This window comes from Gasterosteus aculeatus, chromosome 14 (genome assembly GCF_964276395.1).
Source record: "Gasterosteus aculeatus chromosome 14, fGasAcu3.hap1.1, whole genome shotgun sequence".
Classification (NCBI taxonomy): domain Eukaryota; kingdom Metazoa; phylum Chordata; class Actinopteri; order Perciformes; family Gasterosteidae; genus Gasterosteus; species Gasterosteus aculeatus.
The window spans coordinates 13373424-13392360 of NC_135702.1; the positions used below are offsets into that span (position 1 = coordinate 13373424).

At 46.5% G+C, this 18937-nt stretch overlaps 1 protein-coding gene across 12 annotated transcripts in view; it reads right to left on the reverse strand.

Annotated features, from left to right (window-relative positions):
- The window catches only part of vav2 (vav 2 guanine nucleotide exchange factor), a 160181-nt gene extending 144108 nt beyond the window's left edge, over window positions 1-16073 (reverse strand). For 7 of the 12 annotated variants that reach the window (XR_013452554.1, XM_040198273.2, XM_040198268.2 and 4 more), the window contains exon 1: window positions 14890-16059. Coding sequence is in view for 11 of the 12 variants with exons in the window: in XM_040198273.2 (XP_040054207.1) it covers window positions 14890-15093 (204 nt within the window). In the remaining variant the exon portion in view is untranslated. Of the gene's footprint in view, window positions 1-14889 lie in introns of all 12 variants that reach the window. The other 5 variants (XM_078088242.1, XM_078088243.1, XM_040198270.2 and 2 more) reach the window with 2 other exon arrangements.
- Between the last annotated feature and the right edge of the window lie 2864 nt (window positions 16074-18937).

The window sequence follows — 18937 nt, forward strand, 5'->3', positions numbered from 1 at the left end:
TAGCCGTGTGGTAGAAGCATAGAGCTACCGGTTACCCCCGTTTGCAGCAGCTGGAGAGGGAGACATTTGAATTGCAAATAACATCTCGGGTCCATGACCACTGGAATTGGGTAAAATACATTAGCAGCTTGTCGATGAAGTACTCGATGAAGGGTTTTTGCTGGCGCGAAAATACTGAAAAGTTTGACATATTTAGAAGCTGAAGCTGGCGGACACGATGATCGTGGCGCTGCTCAGCGCTCTGAATGACGGGGGCCCCTGATTCAGACTCAGAGGAACTACAGTGATAAGCTGAATGATCCAATAAGCGAGGACCTGCAATAAGTGATGCTGGCAGAAACCAGCGGTGACCAGAACATTGTTGTCTTTAACTGGATATGACAAGTAGTATTATCAGACCAACATGAAGCAACATTATTGAAATGATTTTCACTATGGGTAATGTCAGTTTTGGTTTCTATCAACTCCTGAGGAAAATATCACCAGAAATTTCACCAACGCTGATATGCGTCCGATGCATAGCTCGGGCTGCAGGTCTTAAAACACGATTGCCTAAAGTACCACATAACCCACAGATTTGACAGCACATTTCACCAATAAAGCAGGAAACAGGAACAGGAAGTACTTGTGTGGGTTTGGGTGAAACTCATCCTCTGCATCCAGGCAGGCTGAATCAATGGGAACTGAAACCGACGTGGTTGAACGAAAAGGCAAATAAAACTAAAAGCAGAACCCTCCTTTGTTTTATTCTACAGTTACAATTCAGACTCCAGCACCTGCAAAACGAATTCTCATGTGGAACCAATGACGTAGAAAAGTGACATCAACAAAGGTCCTAAACCTCCTAAAATATCTGAGATGCACACGCAGCACTTCTACTGTGATTTTCAAGATGCCACGGCGGAGGAAACATTACGATCTATTCTCTAACTGAAGGACTGAAGTGAAAAACCACTCGAGATGTGAAAATGAGTAAGAAAACAAGAAAGTGACGACACACAGCACGGAGACCTCCGGGGAAACTGTTCCAGGTTGTCAGCATTGAAATGCAGAGAGGATAATAACAGCGTTTTTCTTTTTCAACCCCACAGAGTGAAAGAAAAATACACACTTCGCACAAAACAGTGAGCACTCAACAACTGAACACACCCACGCGGTCTTCTCAGAAATCCCAAAGTCAGGATAAGAATGCAACCCGTGCACAGGGGGGGGGGGGCTCGGTTTCGATAACAGCCTGGCCGAACATGGCTGGAGATGGGTGCGCTCTGAACTCTCTGTTCTCCCTCCAGATGTTTCTCGCTGTCTGGCAAAGCGCACGGGGAGCGCAGGAGTGGCGATTACACAACTCTTTGTCTCGCTGAGGGAGAGTGGGAAGTTGTGAATATCCAAAGGGGGGAAGGGGGTGGGGGGGGGGGGGTCAACTTGGATCAACCGGTCATTGCAAACTGCATTTTACTCAGTACGTTTTTTTTCCACAACCAACACCTCTCCAAAACCTTCGGACATGAATAAACAGGGTTTATCGCAAGACTATAATAAACAGTGTAGTTGTACCTGATTAACTCTTTATTTATGATGAATGAAGCGTTTTACTGTTACTTTACAGTTTGCCAAGAATGAGCAGAGGATGGCTATGGTTTTCATGTTATTTTGCTGAAAGATTAAGCGATAGCCACTAGGAGCTTAGTTTAGCATAAATAATGGAAGCGGAGGGATGCAGAGAGTTTGGCTGTGTATAAAAGATCAAGATGTATATCTTCTTTGCTTAATGCCTCTTTAAACAGGAATAAAGGACTGGCCTTGGACCACGAGCCACAGGCCTCTTTTGCCCTTTTTCCAATGCAAAGCTAAATGGCTGCTGATCACTAGCTTACATTCCTCTCCTTGGACTCTTGGCACTAAAGGAAAATATTAATTAGTGACTTCTACTTATCTACCCGATTAAAGTACACGTGGTAAACGATTTGTAGAAGCTTTCCAAAAGTACAAAGGGAACTAGTGCACCACTCGTGGTGTATAAATTATTGACTAAAACTTGACTACAACGTGCCCACCGTTTGCAGCGGCCGCGCCCGTCCATCCCGGCCGCGTGTGGTCAAGGCGAACGTGTGTCTGCTAATGGACGGCCCCTCGCCAAGAAGCAGATGAGCGCCGAGCGTCATTGCGAGGGACATGCTCAATTTCACCGGAGAAAGCTACTAAAAGCTTCCTCTCAATCACGTTCTCTGTGTGTCTCTCTCTCTCGCGGCTTTTCCCCGGGAGCTTCGGTTCAATTAATTCCAAATTGTTTAGCTCTCGCGTGTTCACGGGCCGTTGCTTTCATTATGCGAACACCAAACCGGTGGCAGGTTTGTGTTTTTCTTCAGAGATGTGAAATGGGATTGAGGGAGCTCACCTGCATACCTCTGGCTGCAACTCTGAAATGGGTGTTTTTTAGGAATATCATCAATCAGATATTCCGTTGCGTTTGAAAAAAATGTAATAAAAAAGATAAACACTTTCATTCCCCCTGCAAACGGATCGCATTGCGTCTGAAGTTGGTGAACTTGCTGAAACAGCTGCAAGCGGCCCTCACACGGCGCTGCGGGTCAGTAGACTAAATAGAAACACAACTGTGCATAAACACTTTGGAGGTATTTGTTTCTGTGTTAAAGCGCATAGTGGAAATAAAAAATATACATTCTCAGAAACATCTGCTTTCTCTTTTTCCCCTCCAGCTGTTTCTTTTGTTGGCTACTTTTCCTGCTGAAAGCGTCTAGTTTTATCGTTCCTGTCCGCCATGGCAGAATTTGTTAAATTGCTGTGGAAATTTGGCAAGATAACTTCCCAGAGTAGATAAAAGCTTAATATACGGCTTCCCTGGCTTTTGTTAACAGTGACAATTGGGACGTCATTAGTATGCAAGACAGAAGCACATTTCAGATTAATGGGGGGAGAAAACTTGGAATGAAACCCGCAGAATACAAATGCAGGTTTGTGAGAGTCCCACATGGCGCTTGTGTTTCCTCTGGATCGGGATGGTCGGGTGGGTCAAAGTGCACCAACCCTCCACCGGACCACTCGGGTCTCCTCCCGCCTGTGTCTTAATGACAGACACTGGGGGCGGGTCTTCAACGTTATGATCAGATTGCTTCTCTATAACTACAATGTGTGATTCATTTCCTGTGTGTATATAACCAACAAGAGAATGGAATTAAAGGCCCGTGTTCGTGCTGTGAAGTTCATTAGTGGTAAACGGACTAGTTGACGAGCAACAGTTTTTACCCAACTGTCAGATGAAAACAGAAAGCCCTGTTGGTTTTTAGCTCAGCGCAACACTGGCTGCATTTTCTTTCATTTGTCTGTCATCATGTCGTACTTTGGGGGACTGAGACAAACTAAAACAAAACTCGGACTAACACACACGACCCACAACCACACATTGTATCACGACTGAAATAATGCCGGTTAAACTGCGAGGTGAATTCAGTACAGAGGTGGTGACTTGCAGGGTCACCAACCAATAAAGAAAGGCCCAGAGGCCCACAACAGGAAGCCTAACAAGGTAACCAAAATAGGTACTTGTTTTTAGTGCATTTCACAGCTGATGTAAGACCCGTTAACAGAAAGCCAACACAAGACGCAGGTTAATGAAATACTGTAGTTTGTTCCCGTGACCAAAAACACCAAGAACACACTCGGGAAGGGGGCCGTGGGGGAGTTCGATCCCAAATCACCGAGCAGCGGTCTCTGACCTAAAAGGTTGAGCACGGAAACAATCTCTTCCACCCTGTGCAACCGGCGACACACTGTTCCACTTTGTTTGCATGATTAACTAGAGACTGAGCCGCGAAGAGGATCAATACGCGCTGTAACCCTGCCTCTGTGCCCTTCCCCTTCCGCAGCCAATTATGTGATATGATCAATACGCATCGGTAATTGGATATCGGCCGCTTGGCGCAGCGACTCCGAGGCAAAGGCCCTGAGAAAATCCATGGCTAGTGCAACGTATAAACACCCCTTCTCTACTTAGCTGTGCGTCACAACGGGTTCCTATTATCCATTTCCTCTGGTGGAGAGAGAGGACGTATAAAACGGTTTACCCCCCCAGAAAGAAGCAGCTAAAGTGTTACAGTGTGTGTGTGTACAGTTGGGGTTGGAGGTGTCCCCGGTGCTGCTGTGCCCCCCCCCCCCTTCCCAGATGCACAACCCAGATCCTAATCTGTTGTCTGCGGCAAGACGCAGCCGCGATCCGTCTGGCAGCAGCTGGAATCAGACTGTGGCACCGCCCCGACTGCAGCTCGCCGCGGCACGGGCCGGGTGCCGCCGCCGCCGCTGGACGGCGGACAGATGCCAGTCTCTGGAAGGACGGACCCACTGGCTGATTAACAACCAAAGAGCCAAAAATCAATTCTTTAAAATAGAAAAAGGGGGGCGGAGGCCTTGTTTGAGGAGAGCTACAGGGGAGCGATTCAGCCATCTGGCTACAACACTACAGAGTCTCTCTCTCTCTCTCGGCCTCTGCAGAGCGACGGCGCCCAGCAGAGCGTAGCTGGCTCCACGAGGATCCAGGCGCCATTCCACCGCATGCCCGTGCTAATCGCCCACAACAACCGCCATGCAGACGGAGCCTCTTTGGAAATCAGACGGTGTCCATAAGGCTGCGTGATCCCTTTTGTCCGTCTCTATTGCGACGGCATGTTGTCATGGCGGCTCGCTTTCCTTCGACGCGTAATGCGTCCCCTGACAGCTCGTTAAGTAAGATAATTATGAGAGGAAGGCTAATGGAGGGAGCCCCAAGTCGCCAGTGTTTTCACACATGGACGATTCGGAGTTAAAAAAGAAAGTAATAAATAAAGCCCTCAGTGAAATGCTTACTAGATTAGCTGTAAACTGCCTTGACATGACATCACTTAAAGTCTCCCAAGCAAAGATTAGGTCAGCTCAGAGTTCCCCGCTTGCATTTCTGACTTCCCTGAATGTGGGGAAGAGAGGGAGACTTTAGGTGGAGACTTTTTGTTGGGTTTTTTATCCTTATTAAATACACATGATGAAACGGCGTGGCCCCCCCGCTGAGTCACACCGAGCGGCTGAGTCACGTACAAGCCACCGTAGGACACCAAGCAAAGAAGAGCCTCACTGGGCAGAAACGCCGAGCTCCATCTGCTGTAATGACTCAAATTACAGCCAAAGCTAGTTTCCCTTTTAGAAGGTTAATAATACAAAAAGAAAAAGACAAAAAGAAGTAAGTTGTTTATTCTATCTCGTTTGGTCTCACAATAATTGCTTCCCCTCACTTGCCCGCGGGATACATTTTATCGTTTGCACCAAATCGGATAGGAGATTGGAGGCTTATCACCTCTGATCTTACATAAGCCGAGATCAAATCTGCGCTCCACTTCCCTGTTTGTCAGTCCTCTGGTGAACGAAATCGAGGCGAGAGATTAATACGCGCTCCCATCCCTACAATGCAGGCTCTCTGGTGATTTCAGAACTCAACGTTTGATTGTTCTGTGGCAGCCTTTCCGCCCGAATTGTCACATCACGGCCCACGTGGCCCACATGCAGAGTGTGAGGCCTGTGCAGCAGAGTGTGCACCGCTCTGGGTGCAGGACCCTCATGGACTCTTCTCCTCTCGAGTGGAGGGAGCTAAGCTTGTGCGCCAATCAAGTGCTGGGCTTTTACTGGAATCAACAGTTAAGCTGCAGGAGCTAAATTACTTAACATTAAATCGTTCCTAGTCAATGATCATCTGATCATTTATTGAGCGGAGTGATTCCTCAAATCTGCATTTACATATTTTTTTTTGTATTGGTTTATTCCCAATGCAAACACGTGAATTTCTAATGTTTCCTTGCTTGAAATGGTGTAACAGCACTTTGCAGTCACGTCACCATGGCAATGTCAAAAATCCGATTTACAATTGAGGGTATATGTTTCATATGTTTTACTCTGAATACAGGATAATAGGTCATTTTATTTCATTTTGTATTTTATAAATGAATTGATAAATATTGTCTGATTTCATGAGGGTTTTTTACATCTTTAACCAACGTTTTAAATGTATACATTTTATTATGACGGTCTGACGGTCGTCCTCTTTGTTTACTCCTCCTCCAAGCTTTCCCTGGTAATCTCGTTTTTAACTCACATTGCAATGACTTGTGGGTAATTCCCTTGGGCTAAGTCAGCATCCAATGCTGAATCACAGGAAGGTTTCATAAAGAGCTCAAAATGTCCGTGAGGGGGAGATTGGGACCCGATATATAATACGTGGAAAGAAAGAGGTAAAGGGGCTTGCTTGAATTCCACATCCACTTCCTGTTCCTGCTTCTTTAAGCAGTCACATGGATGGATTTGAAGACAATGGGCCCCTGTGCACAGCGCTTACAAGCCCCCTCAATGAGACATGGTTTTGGTCAGTTTGCCTCTCTTTTCACAAGTTGTGTGTCTCTTTATGGTCATTTTGTCGTCTTTTTTTCAGCCATTTTGCATCTGTTTTTAGTTTATGTAGCCCTACTGTGTCTCCTTTTTGAATCTTTTTTGCTTCCCTTTACGACTACCAAACAATAAGTGTTGTGGCCCCCCATCTCTTTGGTTGCTATGTATCACTTTTTGGTCTTTTTGCGTCTCTTATTGTTCCTTTGGTGTCTTTTTTTGCTGGTTGTGCATCTCTGTGATAGTTTTGAGTCTCTTCAGCACTTCCCAACATTGGGATTGTGTCAAACTGCCTCGGGCCCGAGCCCAGCGGGCCCGTTCAGTAATCCGGCCATGAGCAGAAGCCGTGCAGAGCTGCTGCATCACTCCACGTGTGACCGGTCATTTGAAATGAATTAATATTGACCTTGACTACTCATTATTTGACTGCTGCCTTACACAATGACTACATCGTTCTCCCATTCATGACTGAGGTGTGAGTTCTTCCCCAGCTGAATGCCTTCATTTATTCACTAGTTAATTATTTCTTGGCAGATGTTATCTTAATAATAACATCTGCAGATGACAATCTGATACATTAATATAGAGCCAAATCCGGGTCAAATGTTTTGATCATTTGAAAAACTAAAAATAACGTCTTTGGTTTTGGTCTTGAACATTTGAAAATAGAACAATGTATTCTAAATAAAAATGAGTGGACAAAAAGTATTTTTGGCTTGAATATGTTTTACTCGGTTCACTGAAAAGTGTTTTTTTCCCCATTCTTCAGTATATCTTTTTGATATTCGATGCATTATACTTTTTGGTTGCAGATTTCAGATTTTCAGATTTAAAGCTTGTTTTGTTAAATGATGAAAACTTTTGACCTGGATTTGTATGTATGGAGATACATTTAGAGGTAGAACGGTATTTCTAAAAAGGACCATTTTCCTCTTTGAGATCAATGACAGCATAGCGTTACATCGTAAATGATATGACAAATATGAATAGCAAGTCCGTTTGGGTTTTGGTTCTATTGAACAATAACCAGGAAGTAATACTGAATTCGCTAAATTACAGAATGGACTTTGTGCCGTCTCGGTCAGCCTCAAACACTCATCTCCACTTCTTGTTTACCGCAGGACATTTTTTTGTTTTAAAAAAGAGACAGATGTTCACACATGGATGGCAACACTAGATAATATGGTACAAAGCGATTTAATTTAGAGGGTGAGCGTTGTATAATAATCCCGAAGCACTACGGAGAAGTGAAGCAAGTCATAATATAGTCTTCATCTAATTCCTTTTTTACACCCCTCGTTCAATGTTCAGCCGACCTTATCATGCGCTGAATGTCAGGCGCCCGCTACGCTGTGGAAGCCGGCAGCGCTGAGGTGTGAACACACCTCTAAACTCTTGTCAGCTGTTCTAACACCGTTCCGGACAGCTCTCGGGACGCTCTTCTTCTCCTTGAGGATATTTGAATGTTCTGTTTGCACAGCTGACACGCAGGGCACAGGCCAACTCCCTTATCTGATCCTCATTCGACCCGCGCTACTGTCTGGAGCCGTGAAGTGGGAGGCTGCTCAGAGGCCGCATGAGCGGAGACGCCACGCTTTTAACGTCGAAAAGACGCTGCAGCTAAACCGGATTGTGCAGTGGTATTGCACTGCTGCCGCTATTATTTTGGAGAGTGCACGCTATCCAGATGTTCGTCGTCAACACGCGCGAACATCGCTTCGGATGAAAGTGAGTTTTAATTCTGCATCCTCCCCTCACATTTGTCCACGGGAGGACACAAGAAAAAAAGCCCAAGTGAAAAGAACGTGGATGCAGCTCAGGATATTGGCATGCACACACAGAGCGGCTTTATTTTAAGAGGATAAATTCTTTTTCAGCTTACAAGAAAGTGTCATGACTTAAACAGGCGCAGCTGTACAGAAGCATTTATATACCTCACTGTTTTTTTTTACTTCTGTTTCTAAGGGGAGGGAGCTTTTATTCTTAAGGCCAAGACCGTCCTTCAACTGAAGAAAGTACGAGCTCCCTGCTGTGGCATCCACATTGGCTCAAACCAAGTGACCTTGAACTGAATCGATAGCAGCTCGGGGAAATATTACCCTGTTTTATGCAATCTTACCTCAGAGTGAAAGAGGCAAGATCCCCTACAGACCGATGCAGTGATTCCTGTTGGTTAGGCTTATCATTTTGCTTACAATAGTTCATTAACAACGTGATGGGCCGTGATTGACAGTGGATGAATACTGCATTTTAAGTCAACTTTGTTTGTCGTTCATTGCAAATAAGTGGGTGAGATCATCAAAGATTTCGAGGGGCCGATTATGATGGTTCATTGTGAAAAACGAATCTGTGTAGAAATCGAGTTCAGGCAACGTTGGCTGCGTAGGGAGCTAACGGCTAACTTACGCCGGTTCCAGTCATTTGATGATGCAGTTCAGTAAAAGCTTGTTTGGCTGAAGGTACATTTTTTACAAGATTTTATGAAGAAACTTTTCATTCAAAATTCAGTTGTTTCAATTATTTCTCAGTACTACTTTGCTTTCCTCTATCTTCATTACTATAAAGTGTTTGTTTTTTATTCTACAAAAGCAATCTTTTATTTCATAATATTTATATCATATCACATCTACATATAAAATATTCAGTGTATTGGTATTCAAACCAGTCTTTTATGAGAAATGTTTCGTAGCTCAAATAGAACTACAGCCCACTGAACGGTTACTGGGACGCTTTGGAAGGTTAATACAAAGGCCGTTTCAATCCCCTCAAGAAATGTCACAGTTTTGATGCCAGTTGTGGATAATGTCAGCACAGCACACAAGCCACACGGATATCAAAAGTTACACTTCAAATGCGTTCTGTGACCTTAGGAGAGGGATTCATTCACACAAAGGGTTGGGTGTCCCCGGTCTGGTCCCCCCTCTGGTCCCCATCCCCCCCCCTTACCCTCCTTCCTTTGTCCATCCCATTAGCATCCAGAACCGACGCCCCATCTGTGTAGCACAGGACGTGTGCCTAACGAGCTCCATTAGCAGTATTACCTGCATCCGGCTCACGCTGGGGTCACGGGGTCAGCGCTCGGCGGAATGCAGATATTAAATAACCCCTGGGGGAGGCGGGGGTGGGTGGTTGTCCACAGTGGTCGCCGACCCTTTCGCACTACTGGACAAAAGCAAGAGATTGCAGAATGGTGGGTGGGCTGGCGTATTGTGCTTTGCACACTTCCTGTGATCTGATTTCAAGAGCTGCAGAGCTCTGTGAGATGGGAATTCAAGTGTTCACTTCACTTCGCCTCAAATGCTGATGTTTCAATCAGAGATGCTTCAAAAAAAGTCTTATTTTCCGCTATATACAGAGATGTCAATGCAGCAGATTCTTCTGATAATTCTAAATGAATTATCCAGCTCTTCTTTAACCACGAAGAAATAGCCAGAACTCAGTGGCCCATTGTGTATGTGACCAAACCGTCACGCTGGTCAATCAATCGCGGGTTTGCAGCTCTGTATGTATAGCCGTTGGCGACGTAGTATGAATAGCCGGATTTATAAATAAATAAAAGAAATCACATTCAAACCATCTCCTGCGAGTTGCCGGCGGCAGCCAATTTAGAGGGCGGGAGCCGGACGGAGAGGGAGGGCCCCCGGCAGTGGCGGCAGGTGGATTGTTTTGGGGGGAGGGCCAGCCAATCCTTTTCAGCAAACATCCCAGTGTTATTCAATGCATTACTTTGCAATTAAATATTTAACATTTATTCCAACAGTTTAACATTATTAGGACATCTTATTTAAACAGTTCAGTAATTATGTTATATATATTTATTATGGAGATGCACCTATGAACCTAGTTTGTTGGGCAAACACCCAATTGGTGTGTTGAGGAAGGACCAACTCAAAAGACCCACAAAACTTCACAGAATGAATTATTTTGGGGTAAATGTCCCTGTTTTTATCCAGGTCCTGGTTGTGTATCCTCACTGCAGTCCTGTTTGTGTCGCAGATGGTAGCAACGGCGTTATCGCTGCGGTCAACCAGCCTCCACTTACAAACACAGGCCTGCACGCGGTGCGCGTATATACAGCGTTAGCACGTAGCTTACTAGCTAGCTAAACATACCGGTGTAGCATCGGTTAAGAAGCGTCGGCTTTCCTTTCACGCCGGTCCGTTGTCTGATTGTAACGTCAGGCTGATCTGGTCCAGCTGTTTTACCTCTAGTTTCTCCGGCAAAGTTCGGGTTCGGTACAGAGTTCGGGTCGGGTCTTCTTGGAAGGACACTGCCGGCGGTCGCTCTTGTTATGTTATTAAATGGCGCGGCACGAGACTCACCTGATGAGAGCGCGGCGAAGGGCGGCGAGAGCAATGCCCAAAACTCAATACATTTTGAGACGCTAAAAATATAACGTCACTCATTAACTTTCGTGAGTGTGCAGGAAAAGCATATTATATGCGCAGATATCTTAATTTACAAATATTACTGGGTATATTCCATGTATCAAAAACAGAAATAGACACAAATTGACTATTTGTAAAATGTATTTTTAATATTTTTTTAAAAGATTTCTCACGCAGCCAGCTCTGCGTGAGATGTGGAAGGAGCCCTCGCAGCTCAGCCAACCGGGAATCAGGTCTGAGAACAGGTTGCTGTACCATCTCTCACTCACACTGCAATCCGCACACATTGATATCTGGCTGAGTCATCCCAAAGGCTTTCACAACCACCTCACTAACAGCAGAAAAAAAAATGAGAAACGCTAAGTGAAAGGGGGGAAAAAAAGCAAAACATACAAAAGGCTTCAGAGAGCATGGCTCGGTCTCATCTTTCACACGCAGCCCGAGGCGTTGGATTCTGGGTATGTGCACACTCTGGAGCTCCGAAGCACCGGAGCTCATTAAGCGCCCGTTTCTCGGCCTGGAGGTAGAGAGGCCAGCCTTGCTGAGCATTCAGAAACAAATACAAGTAGAGATTTATCTGACCGCCTTCGCGAAGGTCGTCTTGAACCAGCTCCTGAGAAGGAAGGAGGAAGAGGAAGTGGTACTTCACGCCTCCTTTCAGCGATGAGTTACGCGAAAAAGAAATATTCGCACATACGAAATAGGGCTGGTCGGAATGGCCAAAAATTAATTTCACTGTATTTTAATTGATTTTGGCAGTATTTTTTTTAACACATTCATTGCGGCAGAAAGGACCGCTGGCCACCTGAACAGCTGCTCCCGCCCATTGTCCACCGCTCGCAACCGGGCAGCAAGTTAGCGTGTTAGCTGTTGTGGCTGCTTGTGTTGCAATGAATCGTTTTCTGATCCAACTTACGTCGGGTTTTTCAAAAATGAAAAAACTCCACTCCAGCACACAGCTCCTCTCTTGGGGCCCAACTTGTATCGGTTCATCTCATCTCCCGTCTCTCGTTTTGCTGCCTGCTGAAGAAACCGTCGTTTCTAGCTATGCACCGGTGTGTGAAAAATTCTTACTAAAAGGATATTTGATTCCACCCAGCACTAATAAAAAAAAAGAAAATCCACACTAAAACATAAGAAATGAAAATCTTATTCCCCCACCTCTTGTGATCAGCCATGATATGATATATATATATGATATACAAAGTGTAGCCCGATAAGATGTGCTACAGATCCATGAAAGTACCTGGGTCCTGACATATCTACTGTTTTCCTTGGTGTAGCCACGGTCCTTCGCTCACTTAAATATACACTGTACACCTCAATGTGTACACTGCTCAGAACGCATTTTTCGGACCCTCATTTATTTCTTAAAGATGTGAGAAAATCCCAGATAAGACCTCCACCTTCAAATGCTGCTTACCAGTATGTTGTCAGTGTACAAATATTACAGAAAAAACACATTACATTGTAGATACAAGAATTAGATGTGTTACTTCTTAATAAATGCCTTTCACACTGTATAGATTATCAAAACATTTAATAATCAGCTATAAAAACAACCAACACACACGAGGAGAACTTGGCCCCCTTTGTGACATTTCTGTGTTGGAAACCCAGGATCTTCTTGAGTCTATTGTGTTGGCTCGGTGCAGGAGGGACAAATCAAAAGCCCCCCTTTACAGTCTCAAACTGCTCGCTAAGACATCCGCCCTAGAAAACGTTGAAAAGCTACAAATCACAAAGCTCATGTTAAAGAGCTACGGTTGTTGTGCGTACTCAACATTCATACGCCCACATGCCGTTTTATGGACACCTCATCAAAAATGACCTCAGTGTTGCTACGACTTCCCTCCGAGCTGCAGAAAGCGATGAGGCCCAGAGGTAAAGCTCCGCAGGGCTCACTCCCAATAGCTAAACTGGGATTAGGGTCTGTTAACAGCAGCCACTGGGCCAAACGTGTGGGTCAGGAGAATGAAAAGAATCCCTTCTGGCTGGATGCTTCTCTCGGAGGCTGGGGGGGGGGGGGGTCACGCAGCATTAAAACTTCCCCGGTAGCACCTGGGTCAAACACACCGAGACTAACTGTTTAACAAGCAGGGCATATTTCGAGACTAAACTCAATTTGAGAACGCATCAATCAGGACCGAATGATGTCATCGCTCCGCCTCACCTTGTCTTCATGTGGCCCGCCGACTCCGCTGGCTAAAAATCACCCGCTCTCTGACCTTTTTGCTTATCATAAATCACACACAGGCACACACACACACACACCACTGTTCTGCTGCCAGGATTTGGTTTAACCCAATTTGTCACTGAGGACTACCCCCACTTCCACCCTCGCTGAGGATTCACACTCAGTGGGAGCATGGGATTAGGGGGCGGATCAAAGTGTGCCATCCAGACCCTCTCTCCCTCTCTCCCTCTCGCTCGCCCAGTAATCACAGAAGTCAGTGGCCTCTGAGCTGTTAAGTCTCGGCTACTGGTTGTTACTAGGCAAAACAGAGAGGAGGACAAGATTTGCCACTAACGTGAATTATTTTAACCATTTGGTCCTATCAATGCCGATATGCCCATTACGTCTTCCCAGAGCCAACGACCAGGCGCGGCCCCTCTTCTGGGTTCAATGCAACAGAACCGGGCCCAAGGAACTGCTGAACATGTGTGTGTGTGTGCTCCTGATTGCAAACACAGAATGGTTTTAGATATTAATCTTTTTTTACCTGCAAGCGGACAAGTTGTATCTTTTCAAGTTATTTGTCCCCACAATCTGGTTAGCGATTACAAAGCCCTCTATCGAGCTCGGGGTCAATGGATTATCAGAAGTGTGGAGGGCATTTCTGGTGATGGACTACAGGATGTTTCATCACTCAAAACACCAAAAAAGAGGCAGCCAGCCAGACAGATGCAACACACACATTCACTCACTCGTTATTGTGATAGAAAGGGGTCAGGGAAGGTGTGCCAGGGAATATCACACCAATGAGCTACAGGAGGTCAATGGCTACGTTGCCATCGCAGCTTTCGGCCTGCGAGAGGGCGTGACTGGGAGAATACCTGGAACTATCTATTCACAGACTTAAATCCCTGTGCGTTGAGGGGAGGCTCAGCTGTACTGAATCGGCCGAGGGGAGCATTTGCCACGGAAGACTTTCAATCCTCCGCTGAGGTTGTCTGCACTTCCTCGTGTTCACCCAACACTTCCTCGCATTATTTTTCTGGAAACAAGAATGAGCTCAAGAGGAGAGGCACCTCCATAGAGACTTCGGCAACGGTGATTCAAAACCGCCAAACAATCTAAACTCTGAACTGTTCCTCTACTGGAAAAGGACTTGTAGGGGACTTTACGATGTTGTTTCCATCCAGTCCCTTCTGCAATGCGACACGGGTAACATTTACAAAAGCAAACAACAAGCGGTCCTCAGCGCTGGATTTCAAAGGGAGACCATACAGGTGGCGTTTCCTAAGACAAGAAGACTTTCAAGGATTGTGCTTTCGTTTGTCCACGTGGAGCTGCCACAGCCGGCTCCATGGCGGCAGAAAAAGGACGACTAAAGTAGAACACCGAATTACCACCTTGGGTTTGACTGGATAATACTCAATTACCACCCACTCATCGTCTTGACAGCGAGCGTCCTACAGACCACTGCCCCTTGTTGGGGTACTCGAGACAATGTCACGCTTCTTCGCGTTAGGCGAAACAACAAGAGAACAAGGCAACCGGAGACGAGATTAAACTTGAGGTGTGGCGGCAGCACCGTAGCTCCTCCAGCCTGGTGCTGCTTGTGTTACAGTGTGCACATCTGTGCGTCTGAGAGTGGATCTTCTGAGGGTGTGTGTGTGTGTGAGGGGGGGGGGGGGGTCCAAAAATCCAGGAGTGGGATGCTGTAAAATGCCGTTCCCAACCTCCCAAACAATGCATGGAACATGGGAGTGGATGAGGAATAGAGCAATCCAAAGACCAGCATGTAAGAGTGTTTGTATGCGTTGGCTACGGTCACAGCACGCATAGCCCGGAGGGGTGTGTGCGCGTGCGTGCGTGCGTGCGCGCTTACATGAATCAAAACGGAGGTTCGCGACTCACCTGTGACATCTGGGGTCTGAAATTGATCTCCTTCAGGTCCACCGAACCCGGCGAGAGGTTGTGCAACATCTGGCACAGCAGCACCCCGTCTCGCAGCGCCTGCGCCAGGTCGAAGACGGCCGCCGAGGGCCACACGACCCGGTGGTTCTGGGGCAGGACCTTGCAGTCTATCAACCACCGCCCGCATTGTCTCCACTCCTCCATAGCGGCTCCGGGGTTTGGCGGGCACTCCCCGCGCACACAAAAGTACTGAAGACGGATCCCCGAAGTGGCTCGGCGGCGGAGCTGAGGTTGCGCGAGCGGGCGGACGAGGGCTCCTTACCTGCGCCCGGAACCTATTGTAATCATTCACTATCAGCTAATCGGGCGATTTCGCAACCGTGCCTCCCCGCGGTTACACCCCCCCTCCCAGACGCATGTCAACTGTGCCGTCTCCGCGACGTGGAAGGGAAGGCTCGGAAGGGACGGAGCGGAGCACTCACGCGGGTCCCGTTGAGCGCGCGCGGCGGCGGCGATGGACGACAGAGACGTGCTACGGGAATTTTCTCCTCTTCATTGTCAAAAAGTTTGCTTCGCATATCCAATCCGAGGGGGTGGGAGGGGGGAAATACTTGGTTTTAGAACAGTTGAACGGCGGGTTGGAGCGGGGGGCGCGGGGAAACAGCTGGGGGCAGCGGGTTTGTCATGTACGGACTTCGGTGCAGCGGCTCACATTTCGGGGAGCCGGACAGCGTCGCGGCGGGCGCGCGGAGCCCGCGTGTCCAACCGAAGCCCGGGCTCGCCGGTTCAGCGTCTCACGTTTTTCCCGAAAAGTTAGACGTCAAAAACAAACACACACACACCAAAAAAACTTCCCGTAATATCCACAGCAAATGAGTCCGGTGGTCGTGGGGTGAGGAGGGGGGGGGGGGGGGGGGGGGGTGTTTGCAGAACGCCGGAGCCCTCTTTTCCACAACACACGGGCTAAACGCCGCACTCCGCCAGCGGAAATATTTCCATTTAAGGGGGGGCTGGGGGCGGGGGGGTAAAAACAACAAACAGCCGTGTTCACGCTTATCCGGTAAACGCTACTTTGTTTGGCGCCTTTCTGCACGCCCCCAAACAGCGCCGCTGCGCGTGTGTGCAGCTGGGCATGTCTGTGATTCCTGCTTCCCTTTCGTTCGTGTCTCCCCCCCCTCTCTCTCTCTCTCTCTCTCTCTCTCACTCTCTCTCTGACCCCCCCCCCCCCCTCTCTCCTTGTCTCCCTCTCCCACGGGGACGTCCACCGAGGAGACAGCGTCCAGGCTTCTCGCAGGATGCGGGATGCGGGGACACAGAGGGACACAGAGGGACACGTTGTGGGACAGACTGTTGACCCGGTGTCCGTTCGCAGTGACTGTGGGGAACGTGTATGTTGTTGCATTAAATGAAGGATTAGGGGTTGTGGGCTTTTATTAAAGGGGCAGTTCTATATTGTGTCATGGCCCATAACACGTCGGCCTACACGGGCACAACAACAACAACAAAACACACATCCAGATTTAAAAAAAATGCGTTTAAAAGGCGTTGGCAAGGGAATAACTATAAAACAGATCTGAGTTGCATTATGGGAAATGTAGGATCGACCGTTTCCAGGTATTTACCCGTATAACCGATAAATCAGGATATATAGGCCTCTGCTGCTTCAATTTTCACAGTTTCATCGTAAAAGTTTCACTTATCTTGCAAGTCAGAACATAATGCACATTAATAAACTGCTGGACTGACATTTTACGGTAATTATGAAGCATCCTCACAAACCACTCAGGTACTACTGTTGATGGACCGTGGGAGGGACGTAATAGAAATGCATTTATTATTTATTAATGAATGTTTTATCTAATCTGTAGGCCAGTCTACTCATGAGGTAAATGGATTCCGTGTTGTCCTAATCATACCTGTGTTTGGTTTTTGCTTTTTTCATTACCTGATAGCATAAAGTCTTAGCCAACACTTTGACTTTTGTTTTTTTTCTTGCTATGATAACTTATAGAAAAGATTTGGCTAATGGAAGTTATTCTCCGAGAATTGCATGGGTTGATTTGGGCCTTCAAACCAGTGACATTACATGCTTAACTTTACCGTGAAAGGTGCCGCTCGTAGTGCGAGAAATATCACAGAATCGGCACGTCTGCTCCGTTTTCGCTCAGCATTTCAGCATCCTTCAACTAAATGGTTTCTTTTGCTCAAACTATCGGTTCGACTCGCACCGCTTTCATTCAGCATCGCTCACGGGACGCAGTCACAAACAGCACCAGTTATTCTTAAAGTGTCCTCTGCCATTTTGAGACATTACATTTCATTTTGTTCCTTTTTTTAAAATCTTGCTGTTCCCTTATTTTTATTTCCCGGTCTTCAGTAGATTACCCAATGTCAGCCCTTGTTAGGAAAATAATCTAAATTGGTCAATTAATCACTTTATTGTCACTAGAATCAATACGCCACCTGTTTCTTGTTAAACCCTCTGTGTCATGTCTCATTACCCGGCCAACCTCAGTCATAATCGTCCCTGCTCACCTTCACATTTCCTCTGGGATGTAACACATTTGGCAAATTCATCTCCGGGCATAAAATAGAGCGGCGCTGTCTGATGTCATGAGTTTCTTTAGAAAGGGAATGTGTTTCGAGACAGTGCTGGCTGCACTTCAGCGCAACGTTTCCCATGATAGCTGCCGCCCATCATCGGTGACCCGGAGGTACAAGCCTGCACTTAAACAATGTTCACTTAGTAAGTCAACATTTTAAACAGAACCCTGTTCAGCACAGGCATTGTATCATTCACATGCCGCGTACCACACACCTTCAGAATAGCCTTCTCCTGCAGTTTCACACATCTGCTGGCGAGGTGAGTGCATGACAGCCTGTGGGGCCCGGGGGCGCTTTTGCTTTTGTTCACGGTGACCCTGTGGTACATTCACCAGGGCAGGCTGTGTTCATCCTCAGGCCTGTGAGCCCCCGGATGGAGTAGCAGCAACCAGCAGACTGAAAGTCACCATGGAGTACTAGCTCCAGAGCAAGATGGATAAAAAGGCAAAAGCGTGATCGAACAGCTTTGCTAGATGTTCCCACTGGAACACGCAGATATGCCGACAAAATCATAAGCGACAAACAAAAAAAAACCTGCCCAGGACCTAAATGGCAGAGAGACGGGGCGACAGGTAGGTTGGCCATTAGCTGATCCAGGAATACTGCCGAGTATAAACCTAGGGAAAACGAATGCACATGCAAAATGTATGTGATGCAGTGCAGCGCTGCAAAACCACACTCAGCAATCTCCTTGGATATATAATGGTTTTAAATTAGATTAGTATGCATTATATATATATATATATATATATATATATATATATATATATATATATATATATATATATTTTACCAATTGAGCATTAACAAAAGAGAGGGCATTTACTTTAACTGTTAACAGTGCCGGCAAATAAGATTCTTGATGTATTTTAGTTTTGCGTAGCTCACCGAACAGAAGTGTAAACATGTGCAGGTCGCTCTACATACTTTGATCTAAATGTACTGCCTGTTTTTTGTTTTTTTGCACTGAATGTTCTTCCAAGAGTTGGTGAAACTAAAATGAAAACCAGGGATCCATTAATCAAAGCGAACACACACCCACACACAGACTGGTCCAATGTGGCTGCAGGGCTGCATACGTGTGGTCCTTTTATCGGCTCCATGCGTCATGAGCGATGAACTCAAGTGGCAGAAATGACTTGTTGTCATTGAAGTCGCGGCGTTGATCAATCACGCAGCGCAAGAACAGGGGAAAAATACAAATGGTATGTGTGGTCGGGGCCCAGCACTGATGCACGGCTAATATGCACTATTCTTTAGTAAGAAAAACCTTGAGCACGTTCCGTCAAGTGAGGAATGTCTGTCCCCCTTTCTGTGTGCTCCTCCACACACCTCAAATACAGATACTCCCAATAAGGTGAAGTAAAACTACGACCTGTCAAAAGTGTAGTAGGAGGGGTCCAGGGTTGAAATGTTTTACTTCAAGGGAAGAGTCAGATATATG